This window comes from Felis catus, chromosome B4 (genome assembly GCF_018350175.1).
Source record: "Felis catus isolate Fca126 chromosome B4, F.catus_Fca126_mat1.0, whole genome shotgun sequence".
NCBI lineage: Eukaryota > Metazoa > Chordata > Mammalia > Carnivora > Felidae > Felis > Felis catus.
Window position 1 is genome coordinate 115,986,664 of NC_058374.1, and position 16,839 is coordinate 116,003,502.

The 16,839-nt window shown below is 45.0% G+C and overlaps 1 protein-coding gene across 10 annotated transcripts in view; it reads right to left on the reverse strand.

Moving 5' to 3' along the window:
* TMCC3 (transmembrane and coiled-coil domain family 3) overlaps positions 1–16,839 on the reverse strand; it is a 329,016-nt gene that overhangs the window by 114,339 nt on the left and 197,838 nt on the right. The window contains exon 1 of one of the 10 annotated variants that reach the window (XM_023257310.2): positions 1,619–1,867. The exons of 4 other annotated variants lie outside the window; for them this stretch is intronic. In XM_023257310.2, coding sequence (XP_023113078.2) covers positions 1,619–1,696 — 78 coding nt within the window. In that variant the 5' untranslated portion in view covers positions 1,697–1,867. 5 more of the 10 variants (XM_023257314.2, XM_045062170.1, XM_023257309.2 and 2 more) reach the window with 5 other exon arrangements.

Here is a 16,839-nt window from a genome sequence, read left to right on the forward strand (position 1 = left end):
TGTGACAAGAGAAACCAAGCTTCCACACTTTTTTTCAAGTCTGAAATTTCTTCTGTCAACTGAAACATTAATAGACTCCTCCAATTACAAATGCATTAGAAAAAGATCTTCACCTTTCTTCCTGGTTAACTCTGTGTTAACCAGCAGACATCCTTCCAAAAATTTCTAACTGTAGGTAACCAATGATCTTTCACCAATGTTTTCTTCCAAATGGAGTTCATGGTCATTTTCATAACAAACTGCTACAAAACTTTTAAAGAAAATGCAAAACATATCATGGTGAACATTTTGTAGTGTAACTGTCTAATCACACACTATTCTGTATACCTGAAACTAAATACAACATTGTATGTTAAAAAACAAAACAAAACAAAACAATGTCAGCTACACCTCAATAAAAAACTAAAGTGCAGAACATAAGAATTCCCTTGGGGAGTGGAGGAGCGTGAAGTGGCTGCAGGACCTAAGTATTACTCCACCAAATAAGTTCAATCTGTAAAAATTTAAACCATTCTGTTAACTCGACTAACAAGATACTAAAGGAAAAAAGGAAAACAGGAACTAGTTACTTCACTTATAGGATAACTGATTAGTTCTCCGAATTGTGATTAAACACCCAAATCCTGCAACACAGGCCGAACTGCATTTGTCACTACTGCCGCTTTTCCCATCCAGTGGCCTCTCGACCTCGGGAGATGACAGGCCAGAATCTGAGCAAAACTCTACCTGTGGACTTCATACAGGGAGGCTGACACTCAAATGCTGCGATCTCGACCGAGTAGTTAGCAAAGCACAACTCCACGTTCCTCCGCCAGAACAAGTGCCAGGGTGGAGGACCTGCGGTTTCTCAAGGGGAGGACGGCACGCCGAGGGCCGAACTGCCCGGGAGAGCCAAGGTCCCCCCCACCTTCCCGAGCCCACGGGGGCGTCCGCTCCCGGGAGGGACCGGCGCTCAGGCTGCGGCCTCCGTCTTCATCTCGAAGCACTACAGGGCTCGTCTCTGCTGCTTGCTCTGAGAGCTATTTTCGCCCACAGCCAAAATCAGCAACAGCAAATTACACTGCAAACAATGGAGAGGGCGCCCGCTCGGCACGGCTGGGAACTCCGGGACGGCGGCGCGAAGGCTGACTTTTCACTCGGGCGGAGTCGGGGCGGCCGCCGCGCGAGACCGGGAAGCCGGCCCGCCGCCTCTGCCCCGCGCCCGCAACCCCGAGTGCCGGGGAGGCGCGGGCAGCACCGGCGGTCAGGAGGGCGAGCGAGCCGTCCCGGCGGGGCCGCGGCTGGCGGGATTCCCTCGCGTCCGGGCGCCGCGCGGCGGGCGCTCCCTGGCGGAGGGCGGCGGAGCGCGGGGCCGTCGGGGAGACCGGGCGCCCGGGTCCGGCAGGCGAGCGGGGACCGAGCAGCGGCGGAGGGCGGGGTACGGCGGGCCCGGCTCTGCTCTGCCCCCGACCCGGGCTCCGACGCCCCTCACCCTTCCCAGGCCCTTCGGCGCGGACCCGTGGCAGCAGGGGAGGGGAGAGAGGCGGGGAGCGAGAGTTGGCTAACACCGGAGCCGAAGCCCACCCGGCCTCGCCCCTCGGCGCGGCGCCCCCACCGCCGCCCTGCCCGCGCCTCTCACCCGGCTCTTGCAGCGGTGGTGCCGGCCCGGGTCGGAGTAGGTCCGGTCCACGGTGAGCGCCGTGTCGCTGCCCGGCATGTCGGCGCTCGCGCCGGCAACTTTCCCGTCTCCCCCGGCCGCCGCGCCACGAGCCGCCGACCGTGCTCCGGCTCGCCCGGGGAGCCGCGGCCGAGGGGGCGGCGCGGGCTGCTGCAGCTGTTGCCGACACCCGCGCGGCCGCCCTACGCCGCCGCCGCCGCCGCCGCTGGGGGTGGGGGTGGGGGTGGGAAAGGGGGTGGGGGAGGCGGGGCAGGGACGCCAGAGTCTCCTCCCCCTTCCCCTCTCCCCGCCTCCCCCTGCCCACCCGCAGGGCCCAAGACCCTGCCCGGGTGCAACTTCTCCGCCTCCCTCCCTTGCTGAAACTTGAATCCACCCTCTCCCACCCTGGCCTCGTTTCCTTCAAAATTTGATTGACATCTACCCTATCTGTGGGCTTATTTGTATGTTTATGATAAAAGGTGGATTTTTGGCAAGACGTTGAGGCTTGCCTTAAATGCTTTCTTTTATGTTATTCTATTACTCAACATGCACTTACTGGGCATCTACCCTGTGCCACACCCTGGGGCAGGGACCAGGGATTTTTTTTTTTTTAAGTCCATGTTTTTCTTATCCCACTGAGCACACTCCCATTTAAACAAAGGTCTATGGTGTTGTGTATTTTAATTTTGTGTATCTGGCTCACTATTTTATGTGGAAGTTACTTGGAAGTCAAGATACATCTTTTCATATTAGTATTCCCTATTTCCAGGGAATAGTCCCTGCCCACAAGAAATTTGGAGTCTACAAGAGAAAGCACTGACTAGTGAACAATGAAATATGTTACCTAAGCCAACATCCAGTTATGGTTTGGTTAGGAAGGGTGTACTAGTGGGAGACTGAGTGAAAATACTGAGATTGCAGCTGCTCCAAAGAGGGGTTTGGGGGGACAGGTGACAAGCCTAGAAGGAAGGAAGCAAATGCTCCTCCCCTTCAAAGGGTTTACGGGGAAGGTCTTGCAGGCACAAGAAAAATACTGAGCGTAAAAACAAAGGTCCATTGGGAAAACCTCAAGTTACCAGTTTAGGGGGTGTCTTTAGGCACAGGACACGAGCAGGAAAGTAGGTGGAGACCATGTGGTGCTGGGCTTTACCCTCAAGGAGAAGTTCAGTTTTTTCCGTGGGTGCTAGACAGCTGCTGGAGGTTTCTGGACAGGAAAACGACAGTATCAGGATGGAGGTTTAAGGACATCTATCTTATAGCCATGGGAAACACTGACTGATTAGAGATGTGTAAGGGACACTGGTTAGAAGTCCACCGCGAAAGGAGAACAACCTAAATGTCCTTCAGAAGGAGACAGAGTAAGTAAATTATGATATATGCATCCCGTAGGGTATTAGGTAACTGTAAGAGAATGAAGCAGCCCTTTATGCATAGCCACAGAAATATCTCTAACATACATGGTTAAGTGAAAGAAAGTCATGTGCAGAATAACATACACAGTATCCTACCATCTATGTAAAAACAGAATATATGTATAGGCTTATATATGCAAGGCATATTTTTCTGAGAGGATAAACAAGAAACGAGGGAAACCGACAAGAAACTGATGGCAGGAGACGGGCCACATACTAGGTGCTTCAATTTATACCTGTGAATGGATGAATTACTCCCATGAGCAGCGGCCCTCCTGAGTTCAAGCCTGACTCTTGGGGAGGGGAGGCACAGTCCTAAGTCAGTAAAGCAGGAAGAGCCATTCCAATAAAGTTAGAGAAGCCACTGACCAAGGAGAAATTCCCTAGGGACTCCCAGATGCAGCTAAAAGTAATGAACAGAGCAGATGTCCCCACAGAGCCAAAGAAAAGCCATCGGACTGTAAAGACAGGCATCTGTGTTCATTTAAAAAATAGGGGTTCTGCTGAGATCAGGGAAGACTCTGACAGGAACAGAATCTCCACACACAGACTTGAAGATCAAAGGAGAACAGAACAGTTGCAGATAGATGGTTGGACCAAACTGACCTCACTCATGTGTTAGTTTTTAAATTTGGGATACGGGCACCTGGCTGGTTCAGTCAGTGGAACATGTGACTCTTGATCTTGGAGTTGTAAGTTCAAGCCCTATACTGGGTGTAGAGATCACTTAAAAATAAAATCTTAAAGAAACAATCTTTTTAATAAATAAATTCGGCATAAAATGGAAGCCACAATATGACTACCTAGACAGCTAGAAGAAAGGGATGAGAAAAAGGTTTATTTGTCACTGTATATGCTTTTGGAACTTGAACACTTTCATTGTGTGCACATATTAACTATTCAAAAAGTAAAATAAAAAAATATTTTTAGGGGCACCTAGGTGGCTCAGTCAGTTGAGCATCCGACTTTGGCTCAGGTCATGATCTCACTGTGAGTTCAAGCCCCACATCAGGCTCACTGCTGTCTGTGCAGAGCCTGCTTTGGATACTCTGTCCTCCTCTCTCTCTGCCCCTCCCCTACTTGTGCTCTCTCAAAAATAAATTTAAAAACATTAAAAAATTTTCCAAAATATTTTTTTAAATAAAGAGGGCAAACTTATTAAATCTTAAGAAGAAATAGAAAACCCTATATAGTCCTAAAACCATTCAAAAAATGAAATCAACATTTTAAAACACTGCCCACCACACCCCCTTCCCCAGCCCCCAATTCAAGACACCACTACACAGGTCCAGAAAGTTTTTCAGGCAAGTTCTTCCAAAGCAGAAAGCAGAGGAGAGAGATATCAAGTGTGTGTATGTGAATTTAGCTAGGGTGAGTAGAGAAGGCCACTCTGATAAAGCAACATATGAGCAGAGACCCGAGAAGTAAGGAAGCCAGCGATGTAGATAAATGAAAATTTCAGACAGAAGGAACAGCAAGTACAAAGGCCCTGGAGCAGGAACATTTGGGGAGTGTTTAAAAAAGCAAGAGGCCAGTATTCACCGTAAACACAGTGGATGAAGTCAGAGACATTTCAGAGGCCTGATCACATAGGACAAAAGATTTAGGCCATTTTAAGAACTTTGACTTTACTTCTGAGGTACAAGGAAAGATTTAGAAAATTTTAAGCAAAGTAGTAGATGGTCATGCTCTGCCTTTTCACTTGGCGGGGGGGCAGGGTCGGGGGGGAGGGGAAGATCCCTACCTCACAGCATACACAAAAATCAGTACCAGATAGATTTAAGACCTAAAGTTGAAAAACCACAGCTTCTAAAGCTGCCAGAGGAATATGGGATAATATCACTATGATCTCAAGTCATAAAAAGCATAAACCTTAAACATTTTTAACTTCTGCTTATGAAAAAAATAATAATAAAAATAAAGATAAACCACAAACAGAACTCAAGCTAAAAGAATCAGTATGGATGAAGTTCACAATCAATACTAAGAAACAAAATAAACAAGCCACATGAATGTACATGAAGATTCATGTAAAGTTAAAAAAGATGAAGAATAATGCCATTTTTATGAGAACAAAGACTTATAACTAAAACTATGGAGAAAAGCAAGAGCTTGAAACACGCAAATTTCAGGACAATATCTCTGGTCGGGGGGACAAAGGATTCAGACAGGAGAGAGGTATAAGATTATAATATAAATAAGGTTCTATTTAACAAATGATTACTGGTACACTGGATGTGTATTCATTCACACACACACAATGTTTCCAAGTAATTAAAATTTTTAAAGACAGCAAAGACTCAGGGACAGATGTGATAATGGCATCCTTAATCCTGAGAGTAAGTTACCAGTTGGGGTATCTGCTCAAATAAACAAATGTAATAGCACGTTTATAAGTATTAAAACTTGATGGGGGCACCTGGGTGTCTCAGTTGGTTAAGCATCTGACTTTGGCTCAGGTCATGATCTCACTGTTCGTGAGTTCAAGCACCGAGTCAGTTGTCAGGGCAGACAGAGCCTGCTTTAGATTCTGTGTCTCCCTCTCTCTCTGCCCCTCCCCCACTTGTGCATGCACACTCTCTCTCAAAAATAAATAAATTTTTTTAATGTTTATTTATTCTTGAGAGAGAGAGTGCAGGCAGGGGAGGGGCAGAGAGAGAGGGAGACACAGAATCCGAAGCAGGCTCCAGGTTCCGAGCTGTCGGCACAGAGCCCGACGTGGGGCTCGAACCCACAGACCGTGAGATCATTACTTGAGCCAAAGTCAGATGCTTACTGACTGAGCCACCCAGGTGTCCCCAAAATAAATAAACTCATTTAAAAAAGTATTAAGCCTTGTTATAAAAGCAAGAAAGGTGGTCTATTATTAGTAAGTCTTTATGTCAATCTGATCTCACAAAGATCCATTCTGAAAATCTGTGAAAGTCCATCTCTGGGTTTTTCCCCCTCATTTGCCTGACGCCCAATTTTTTTTTCCAGCTACTTAAGGCTACACCAGGTGTACTACTCAGGTGCATTTGTATGTGTAATATGGTGTGCACAACTTTAGAGAGGCCACACCTAAGTGAGGTCCCTGACAAACCAAGGCTGGGCTTTGGTAGTTGTGTCAACAGGCAAAAGCTTCCCATATCTATTACTGCCTTGGTGTTCCTTAGAACTCCATCCTGGAAAATGCTGACCCTCGATGAGAATGATGAATTAAAACTTCATTAGGCTCACTGAAATTTCAATTAGCAGAGGATGTTCTTTTCTAGATCACTTATGTCATAAACTAGTTAACCAAAAGCTGCTCTATGGGACATTCATACAAAATAATGTTTTTTTAAGACACCATTTAATTAGCACAAGCGCAAGTGCCCTCCAAAAGAAAGAAAACAAGCAGCCTCTCGCTGATCACCATTTGGCTCTCCTACAGGGAAGTGGGGTCCAAATAGACCAATGCCTAAGATTTTGTTAGTCTCTGAGAGAGGGAGGGAAAGAGAGAGGGAGAGAGAGAGAACACAAATTTCAAATTTCTCCTGTCAAGATAAGAATTGTCTGTGCCTCTGACACCTCCCCAAGACCTTCTCTCTACCAAAAAGAAAAAAGATTTTTTAGTTTATTTATTTCAAGAGAGAGACAGAGAGTACATGAGCGCATGAGCAGGGGAGGGACAGAAGAGAGTGAGTGAGCACCGGACTCGAGGTTAGACACGGGGCTCGATCCCAGGACTGCGAGATCATGAGCTGAGCGGATATCAAGAGTTGGACACTTAACGGACTGAGCCACCCAGGGGCACCAAATCACACTTTTAATGTCACAAACACATCCATATCAAGAAGGAATACAAAGGTGCAAACTCTAGGGTGTGAGATAAGAATTTACTTCCAGGGGCGCCTGGGTGGCTCAGTCGGTCAAGCATCCGACTTCGGCTCACGTCATGATCTCGTGGTTTGTGAGCTTGAGCCCCGCGTCGGGCGCTGTGCTGACAGCTCTGAGCCTGGAGCCTGCTTTGGATTCTGTGTCTCCCTCTCTGTCTGCCCCTCTGCCACTTGTGCTCTCTTTCTCTGTCTCTCCCCAAAATGAATAAACATTAAAAAAAAAAAAAAAAGAATTTACATCCAAAGCATAAGCAGCACAGTAAGGCAGCTTACTGTGATCCAAAATGGATCCAAAGATTTAGATCCAAAGAAATGGACCGGGTCATTTGTGCTGCAATAGTTTAAAGTTTAGAATGACAAGAAAAGGCTTTGTGAAAGAGGCAAGATTCCCCTTGACTTCTGCAGTACAAATCTGTTATGTTTGCCTGCCTAGCGGGCGGCCCTTTATTCTCAAAACGGTGCCTGGATTTTCTTTTTGGGCCCTATGCGACACCCATCCTCCACAAGTGGTTTAGGTAAGGCAGCCCACACCCCACACCTGGCTCCAGGGAGAGGCGTGCCATCCAGCCTTGGCCAGTTGGAGCTACTGTGACTAATGCAGGAGCAGGCACGTGCCCCAGTCTGAGCCCACGGGAGTCACCCCCATGCCTGCTGCAGCTACTGGGAAAGAGCTGCGCCCCTGCAGGAAGCACTGCTAAGCTGGCGGGATAGAAGCCTGCTGCAGTGGTGGGCATCCTTGCCACCATACAAAGACAGCCCCCCTGAAGAAAGCCGAGCCATGAAAGGAGAAAGATTCATTACTAAATTATTAAGGGACTACATCCAGCTTTTCCCATTATCTATTTCCACATGACAAATCATCCTAAAGTGTATTAGCTTATAACAACTACCGTTCAATCGCCCGTGACTTTGCGATTTGAGCAGGCCTCCAAGGGGGCGTGGCTTTTCTCTGTTCCAGGTGACACTGGCTGGGGCTGGAGAGTCCAGGATGGCTTCACTCAGTCCAGGGGGTGGCTGGAATGCCTCAGGCTGGCCAGGTCTCTGTATTTGTTTTAAATGTTTTCCATTTTTATTTTGAGAGAGAGAGAGAGTGAATAGGGGAGGGGCAGAGAGAGAGGGAGAGAGCGAATCTCAAGCAGGCTTCAAGCTGTCGTCACAGAGCCCAACATGGGGCTCCATCTCACAAACTATGAGATCATGACCTGAGCTGAAATCAAGAGTCGAGCCTTAACTGACTGAGCCATCCAGGTGCCTCCTCTTTATTCTTTTTTAATAAAATAATTTTGTATTTTACAGTCTCCTCTTTCCCAAGGCTCCCCTCTCTCCATCAGGGTAGCTGGACTTCTTTACATAGTTGCTGGCTTCCAAAAGAACAAAAACAAACCTGCCAAACCCCCTAAGGCCCAGCCCGGAACTGGCAGGGTATCACTTCTGTCACACTGTGTTAGTAAAAAGGAGTCAAAAGTCCAGTCCAGACTCAAGGGGAGCAGAAAGAGCATCTGCCTCTAGATAGGAATGGTGTGCATATACAGGGAGGGGAGAAATTGCAGGCTTCCATTATGCAGTCGAGCCATCACACCAGACATGGCTAGCCCCCCATGTGAAGAAATGTATTGCTTTTTGGGGGGTAAGCCAGGTTTAAGAATCCTGACTAACACGGCATTAAATGCTGACTATGGGTAGAAAGAAGACAAGTAGAAGGGTAGCATTTCAAGAGGAGGCAACAACTATGGACAGCATGAATACAGGAGAGTGAGCAGAGAACTCCGGGGCCGGGGGGGGAGGGGGGGGCACAGAGTTTTCTCAGGCTACTAGCTAAACAGCCTTCCTTGGTCAATCCATGCCAGATGACCCCCAGTGGACGATTATCTATGTCTGTATTTCTCTTTTTAACACAAAAGCTACAGTATCTTACCATGTTATTTAAATATTTTTATGTGAGGCCTCCTGGACGGCTCAGTTGGTTAAGTGTCCCAACTATTGATTACGGCTCTGGTCGTGATCTCAAGGTTCGTGAGTTCAAGCCCTGCATCAGGCTCCACCCTGACAGCACAGAGCATGATTGGGATTCTCTCTCTCCCTCCCTTTCTCTCTGCCCTTCCCCCACACATGCGCATGCTCTCTCTCTCAAAATAAACTTTTTAAAAAATGTATTTCATGTGATAATTAATATGTGACTCCACTAGATTATGGGTCACCTGAAGGACTAGGCCTCTTAGGTAAATGTGTATATTCCTGATGGTCCCTAACACAGCATCATGTATTCAATATATGTTGAATGTATTGTTGAATGATGGATGAACTCAACATTTACTAAATGCCTACTTATTTTCCAAGCACTGGGGCTTAAAAAACAATAAGACATAAGCAAAAGGTAACTCCTGCCCTCAAGGGGTTGGAATGAATAATATACAGGAATAAAATTTGTTGAATAATAAATATTACCGATTTTCAGATGCTGACTAGTTACTGAAGTTTGTGAATTCTCCAGTGATTTATCGAGTGCTGTTGGTGTGACAGTCTCTGTCCATTCTTGGTGCTGGAAATAAAAAATGAATGAGACATGGTCCAGTCTTGAATCCATCCAGACAGGGAGGGACACATTAAAAACAAAACAAAACAAAACAAAACAAAACAAAAAACAAACAAGCAAACAAACAACAATAAAGAAAGAACATTGTTATGGGTGTAAAGATAGCTATGTCTCAGGTTCAGCGGTGGGGCAAAAAAGGAAGTGGTTCCTCACGAACCTCACCTCCTTAGGTGTTACAGGCTTACATTACAGCAGGGAGAAGGAAATAGACAAAAAGAAAAGTCTGACTTTAAAAAGGGATAAAAATGTAAGCCTCTTACAAAGTAAAGGAAAATGTATTTCCTTTCATATTGCATTTTGATTTAATAGTACAAGAATGTGTTCCCTCTGGGAGAAACATTCATAAGACAAAAAGTGCAATAAGCTTTTTTATTTTTATTTTTTGAGGACTTAAGGAAAGAAAAGAATAAATTGGTATTTAAAAATTTATACAAGTAGCTTAAGGTGAATGTATAATCAATCATATATATATGTGTATGATATAAACATATATAAACAACCTCAGTATAAATGAGGATCAAAGCTTCTAGGCTGATGCATTTCCAACTGGAAATGACCATTCTTCTTTTTTTTTTTTAAGATTTTATTTTTAAGTAATCCCTACACCCAGTGTGGGGCTCAAACTCACAACCCCAAGATCAAGAGTCGCATGCTCCACTGACTAAGCCAGCCAGACCCTCATGGAAATGACCACTGTTAATGTTTATATTTAATTTTTAACATAGGTTCTATATGACTATAAGAAAACAATCACTGCATTTATTTAGCATTAGCAACCATCTGGCAGAGAAGCCCGAAACTTCTAAAACTTTGATAAAAAATAGGGAAGCACAGGGGCACCTGGGTGGCTCAGTCGGTTAAGCATCCGACTTCAGCTCAGGTCATGATCTCGCGGTCCATGAGTTCGAGCCCCACGTCAGGCTCTGTGCTGACAGCTCAGAGCCTGGAGCCTGTTTCAGATTCTGTGTCTCCCTCTCTCTGACCCTCCCCCGTTCATGCTGTGTCTTTCTCTGTCTCAAAAATAAATAAACGTTAAAAAAAAAAATAGGGAAGCACAAAGACTCAACTCGAGCTCTACAGGCTGGCAAACTTGTCTTCTAATATTCCTTTTTGCAAATGCAATAATTTCATGCTAGTCATTTCTCAGGAGCAATGAATTTTAAAGAAGATTTTACAGGAAATCCAGAAATTGGTCTCTAACACTGTCTTCCCTATAGACTTGAGGCTGCATTAAGAAGTCCAAAAAATGCATTTTACCATATCAAAATGAAACACTTTTGCTTTGTGTTTCTTGTTGAGAGGATGAAAAAGACAAGATACAGATGGGGAGAAAATATTTGCAAAACCACATATCCAACAGACTAGTTGGATTAGTATCTAGAATACATAAAGAACTCTCAAGACTCGATAGTAAAAAAATACAAACAATCCAACTAAAAATGGACAAAAGACATGAAGAGACATCTCATCAAAGAAAAAATACAGATGGCAAATAAACACATAAAAGTTGTTCAGCATCATTAGCCATTAGGGAAATGCAAATGAAAACCACAAGATATCACTACACACCTATCAGAATGGTTAAAATATAGTGATAGCACTAAATGCGGGCAAGGACACAGAGAAATGAGATGATTCGTATGATGATTCCTATAAAACTAAACATGCAGGGGTGCCAGGCTGGCTTAGTCAGAAAAGCATGCAATTCTTGGTCTCGGGGTTGTGAGTTTAAGCCCCATGTTGGGTGTAGGGATTACTAAACTAAACTAAACTAAACTAAACTAAACTAAACTAAACTAAACTAAACATAAAGGGGCACCTGGTGGTTCAGTTGGTTAAGCTTCCAACTCTTGATTTCAGCTCAGGTCTTGATCTTTCGGTTGAGAGTCCAAGCCTCACATTGGGCTCTACGCTGGGCATGGAGTCTACTTTCAAAAATAAAATAAGGGGCTCCTGGGTGGCTCAGTTGGTTGGGCTCCCGACTTCGGCTCAGGTCATGATCTCGCAGTCCGTGGGTTCAAGCCCTGCATCGGCCTCTGTGCTGACAGCTCGGAGCCCGGAGCCTGTTTCAGATTCTGTGTCTCCCTCTCTCTCTCTGACCCTCCCCCATTCAAGCTCTGTCTCTCTCTGTCTCAAAAATAAACGTTAAAAAAAAAATTTTTTTTAATAAAAAAAATAAAAATGAAAAATAAAATAAAATAAAATAGGGGGGCCTGGGTGGCTCAGTCAGTTGAGCATCCAACTTCGGCTCAGGTCATGAGTTCGAGTTCAGTTCATGAGTTCGAGCCCCGCATCAGGCTCTGTGCTGACAGCTTAGAGCCTAGAGTCTGCTTCAAATTCTGTGTCTCCCTCTCTCTCTGGTCCTCCCCCACTTATGCTCTGTCTCTCTCTCTCTCTCCTTCAAAAATAAATAAAAACATTAAAAAAAATTTTTTTAATAAAATAAAATAAGGGCGCTTGGGTGGCTCAGTCCGTTAAGCATCCAACTTCAGCTCAGGTCATGATCTCGCAGTCCGTGGGTTCAAGCCCCGCATCGGGCTCTGTGCTGACAGCTCGGAGCCCGTTGCCTGTTTCAGATTCTGTGTCTCCCTCTCTCTCTGACCCTCACCCATTCAAGCTCTGTCTCTCTCTGTCTCAAAAATAAATAAACGTTAAAAAAAATTTTTTTTAATAAAAAAATAAAAATGAAAAATAAAATAAAATAAAATAGGGGGGCCTGGGTGGCTCAGTCAGTTGAGCATCCGACTTCGGCTCAGGTCATGAGTTCGAGTTCAGTTTGTGAGTTCGAGCCCCGCATCGGGCTCTGTGCTGACAGCTTAGAGCCTAGAGCCTGCTTCGAATTCTGTGTCTCCCTCTCTCTCTGGTCCTCCCCCACTTATGCTCTGTCTCTCTCTCTCTCCTTCAAAAATAAATAAAAACATTAAAAAAAATTTTTTTAATAAAATAAAATAAAATAAAATAAAATAAAATAAAATAAAATAAAATAAAGTAAAATAAAGTAAAATAAGGGCACTTGGGTGGCTCAGTCTGTTAAGCATCTAACTTCGGCTCAGTTCATGATCTCATGGTCCATGAATTCAAGCCCCGCATCGGGCTCTGTGCTGACAGCTCAGAACCTAGGGCCTGCTTTGGATTCTGTGTCTCCCTTGCTCTCCACCCCTCCCCCGCTTACACTCTGTTTCTCTCTCTTTCTCTCTCAAAAATAATAAACATTAAAAGATAAAATAAAAGTAAAGTAAACATGCAAATACCATATGACCCGGAAACTGCACCCTTAGGCATTTATCCCAGATTGAAAAGAAAATGTATGCTCACACAAAAGCCAGCGCACGAAGATTCATGTTAGCTTTCTTCACAGAAGCCCAAAACTGGAACCAGCTCACATGTGCTTCAATACGTGAATAGACTGTGGGGCATCCATCTTACAGACTATGGCTCAACAGTAAAAAGGAACAAGCTACCGCTAGACAATGACTTGGGTGAGTATCAGGGCAATTATACTGAGTGAAAAAGCCAATCCCCAATTCCATTTATGTAGCAATCTTGAAATGACAAAACTACAGAAATGTTGAAGAAACTGGTGTTTGCAGAGAACGGGGAACGAGGTGGGGCGGGGAGGCCACCGCAGGAGGGGATGGACATGGCTATCAAAGAGTGGCACGAGGCGATGGAACGTGCTGTATCTCAATTGTGGTGGTGGACAGGGCCCACTCATGCAAAATAACTACAGAGAACTAAATGCACAAATGAATACAAGAGAAACTGGGGAAATCTGAATAAGATCACAGATTGTATCAATGTTAATATGATATTTGAATTACTATACAGGTTCTGCAAGATGTTGCCTTTGGGGAAACTAGGTAAGGGGTACACGATCTCTTTCTGTATTGCTCCTTATAGCTGCATGTGAATCTACAATAATCTCAAAATTAAAATTCTAATTAAAAATCTACTTTCAACTTAGGCGCAACTGTGATAACTTCCATGGGAAAAACTTTGGGTTTTGGAAGGGGGAACACTACAGCAGATAGGAGTGGGCGGTATAGGGATTTTTTCTCTGGAGAAATTGTCTACAGAACAGAGTTCTTCCAGGTCTGGCCCCTTGTGACATCGGAGGAGGGGCCAGCTGTTGAAACTGAAGGGAAAGGAGAGATGACAGGTGGTGCCATTATGCAGTGAGTCTATAAGGTTTTTGTTGAACAAACAACTGACAATTAAGTCCTGATTTGGTCAGAAGAATGTATTACAGTTCACAGATTTGGTTCAGGTTCATTACATACTGAGTTGTTTACTAAAAATTTACATTGGAAGTTGAGCAGAGAATTCCACAAATTTGTGGGCTTTGTTCTCTTGTGGGCTTCCCATATTGGTTTGAGCCTTTGTTTTCCCTTTTTTTATATTTACTTATTTATTTTGAAAGAGAGAGAGAGAGAGCGCGCGCATGAGCAGGGGGAGGGACAGAAAGAGAGGGAGAGAGAATCCCAAGCAGGCTCCACACTCAGCACAGAGCCTGACACGCGGCTGGATCTCACGAACCTTGAGATCATGACCTGAGCCGAAATCAAGAGTCAGACCCTAAACTGACTGAGCCACCCAGGGGCTGCTGAGCCTTTTTTTTTCTATCACGTACACATGGATTAGAACTTAATGGGCTTTGTTATTTCTCTCCTTTTGATCCCACCGTTCACTACGAAAGGGTGTGACCGCCTAATGACTGCACAGGACGCTGGGCTGCTTGCTACTGCATTTTCCCACAAGTCCACAACAAGGTCAGAAAACACCTTCTTTGGCACGAGGCACAGAGCGCTCCATTCAGTCAAGTCATTTGCTGGAGCCGTGACGCTCAGAGTTCCTACTTCACTGGACCTCAGAGGGAGCGGTTCTCCGGAAATCTCTAGCTGACTCCATTCTACGCGTGGCCGGCCCAGGAGAATTTTTTCATCGAGCGCATCCTGAATCTGAAGGAAGAGCTAGCTGCACCTCAGGAACACACTGTCCGTGAATTCGCTCTGTGTTTTATCCGTTCACTTTGCGAGATAAGGATGGTGGGAGGTGAAACTGCCAGAGAAATCTGATGTGATGTCTGAAAAAACAGCCCGAGTCACAGTTCTATCGAAAGAGGAAGCCGCTTGCTGAAGCCTTCCTTGTGCACCCAGTCCACACTCGCTTCTCCCTTCTTTGAATTCGGACAGTATCTGCTGCTTCTCTCACATAAACACCTAAGTATAAACGATCCTGCACTCTTACCGGGAGGCAGTATGGTGTGCCGGAAACCGACCGCCTGGATTCAAATCTTGGTGCCGCCACCTACCAGCTATAACGCTTTGGGGCTCTCATTTGGAAGCTCAGGGCAATAACGGAACCCACCTCGGGTCACTGCTGAGAATTAAAGGAGGTAGTAAGGTACAGCACTTCCAAGTAGGAGCTCAATGAACGTCTGCAAAAAAAACAGAACAAAACCTAAAACCTGTCTTCGTGTGTTCTCTTTTCTTCCTTACCAGCGAGACTTCCAGGATTTATGCTGTTACCCTGGAGAAGGTGGCATTCCAATTCCTTTCCTCATTGTCACAAATTTGGAAAATAGAACTAGAAAGAAAGTAGAAGCCTCTGGCTAAGCTCTGGGCCCTGACTCTGTTCCCTGCCCTCCCGCTTCTGCAGCCGCTGTGGCTACCACCTGGCTGGGCCAACTCTCGGGACCTAGAAAGACAAACTTCCTCCCTGTACACCCATCTTCAATTCCCCTCACCCCCAAGGCGACTGTGCCCACGGTTTCTTTTTACTTGTCAACTGTGACCGTACAATTCTACTGTAGAAATTGACCCTAAAGAAATAATACAACACAGGAAACGTTTTATAGGCAAAGATTGTCCGTCACAGTGTTTTATCATTCTGAAAAGTCTGAAAAATAAATCTAAAGGACTGTTTATGAAACAGCCGTTCGAGAAAATTAAGGGGCTGATTACACAAATTATGAGACATAAATACTGTACATATATTGCGAATTATACTTAGAATGTGTAATCGTACGGGGAAATGTTTATGCAGTGATGTTATACACCCCCCCACACACACACACACAAAAACAACCTGAGACTGACCAAAAGTATTACGATACTTGGTGCTGGCAATGATGTGGAGTAAGCAGGAGCTCTCACACATTACAGGCGGAGCATAAACAGGTACATCCCCCGGAAGCATGATTTGGCATTACTTCATACAGTTGAAGCTATGTGTGCCCTATGGCCCAGCCACTCCACTCTTAGTACCCTAGAATACACAAGTGGACCAGAACAAGGATGTTCCTAGGAGTAACAGTCCCCATCTGGAAACAACTCTATTGTCATCAACAGCAGAATGGATAAATACACTGTAGGACAGTTCATTTCCCAATTAACATCAGCAGCCTGTTGTCGAAAATCAAGTGCTCTGCATGGAAATGCTAGCCACAGCCCTTTTCCCATTATCTTAATTCATTTTACAAAGTAGGATTTTTCTTTCATATGGAGGCAAAGCTGATCTGACACAGCCTAACGAAATGCCTAAGATGAAGTATCACAAATGTTGACGCTTCCTGCCCCACCCTACCTCACCCCTCCAAACATTCGGGGCAAACGATGGAGAGAAACAAAATGTTCTACAAACGATGGAGAGAAACAAAATGTTCTACTACTGCAGAATAAGAAAAATATCTTTATCCATATTTTTGTGTCTCCCTACAACATCTCTAGTGTTCTGTACAGAGTCAGCAAGTGATAATAGCTGTTATTTATTTAGCCTGCTCGGTCTGTACCAGGAACTTTAAATATGCCGACTCTGAGTTACTGCCAAACCCCTTCCCCAACCTGGCCTCTATGATAGGAGGTGCTATAATTTTCCCATCTGACTGAGCAGCAATCAAAATCTCTGAATAGATGAAGTGATTTGACCAAGGGTACCTAAGCTAATAGATGGCAAAAGTGGAATCCAAACTCCAGGCTTACCTGACTCCAATACTCATTTACTAGGTATGTATCCTTGGATGACTTATTTAACCTTTACAGGCCTCATTTTCCTCCCCTGTAGAATGGGAATAATTGCACCCATTAAACAATAACTGTCTTGGGGCACCTGGGTGGCTTAGTCTGTTACGCATCTGACTTTGGCTCAGGTCATGATCTCTTGGTTCGTGAGTTCGAGTCCCACATCGGGCTCTGTGCTGAAAGTGGAGAGCCTGCTTGAGAGTCTCTCACCACCCCCCCCCCGTTCCTCCCACACTTGCTCTCTCTCAAAATAAATAATCTTTAAAAACAAAAAACAAACAAAAACAATAACAGTCTCTCTCTCTTAATCAAAGGCCAA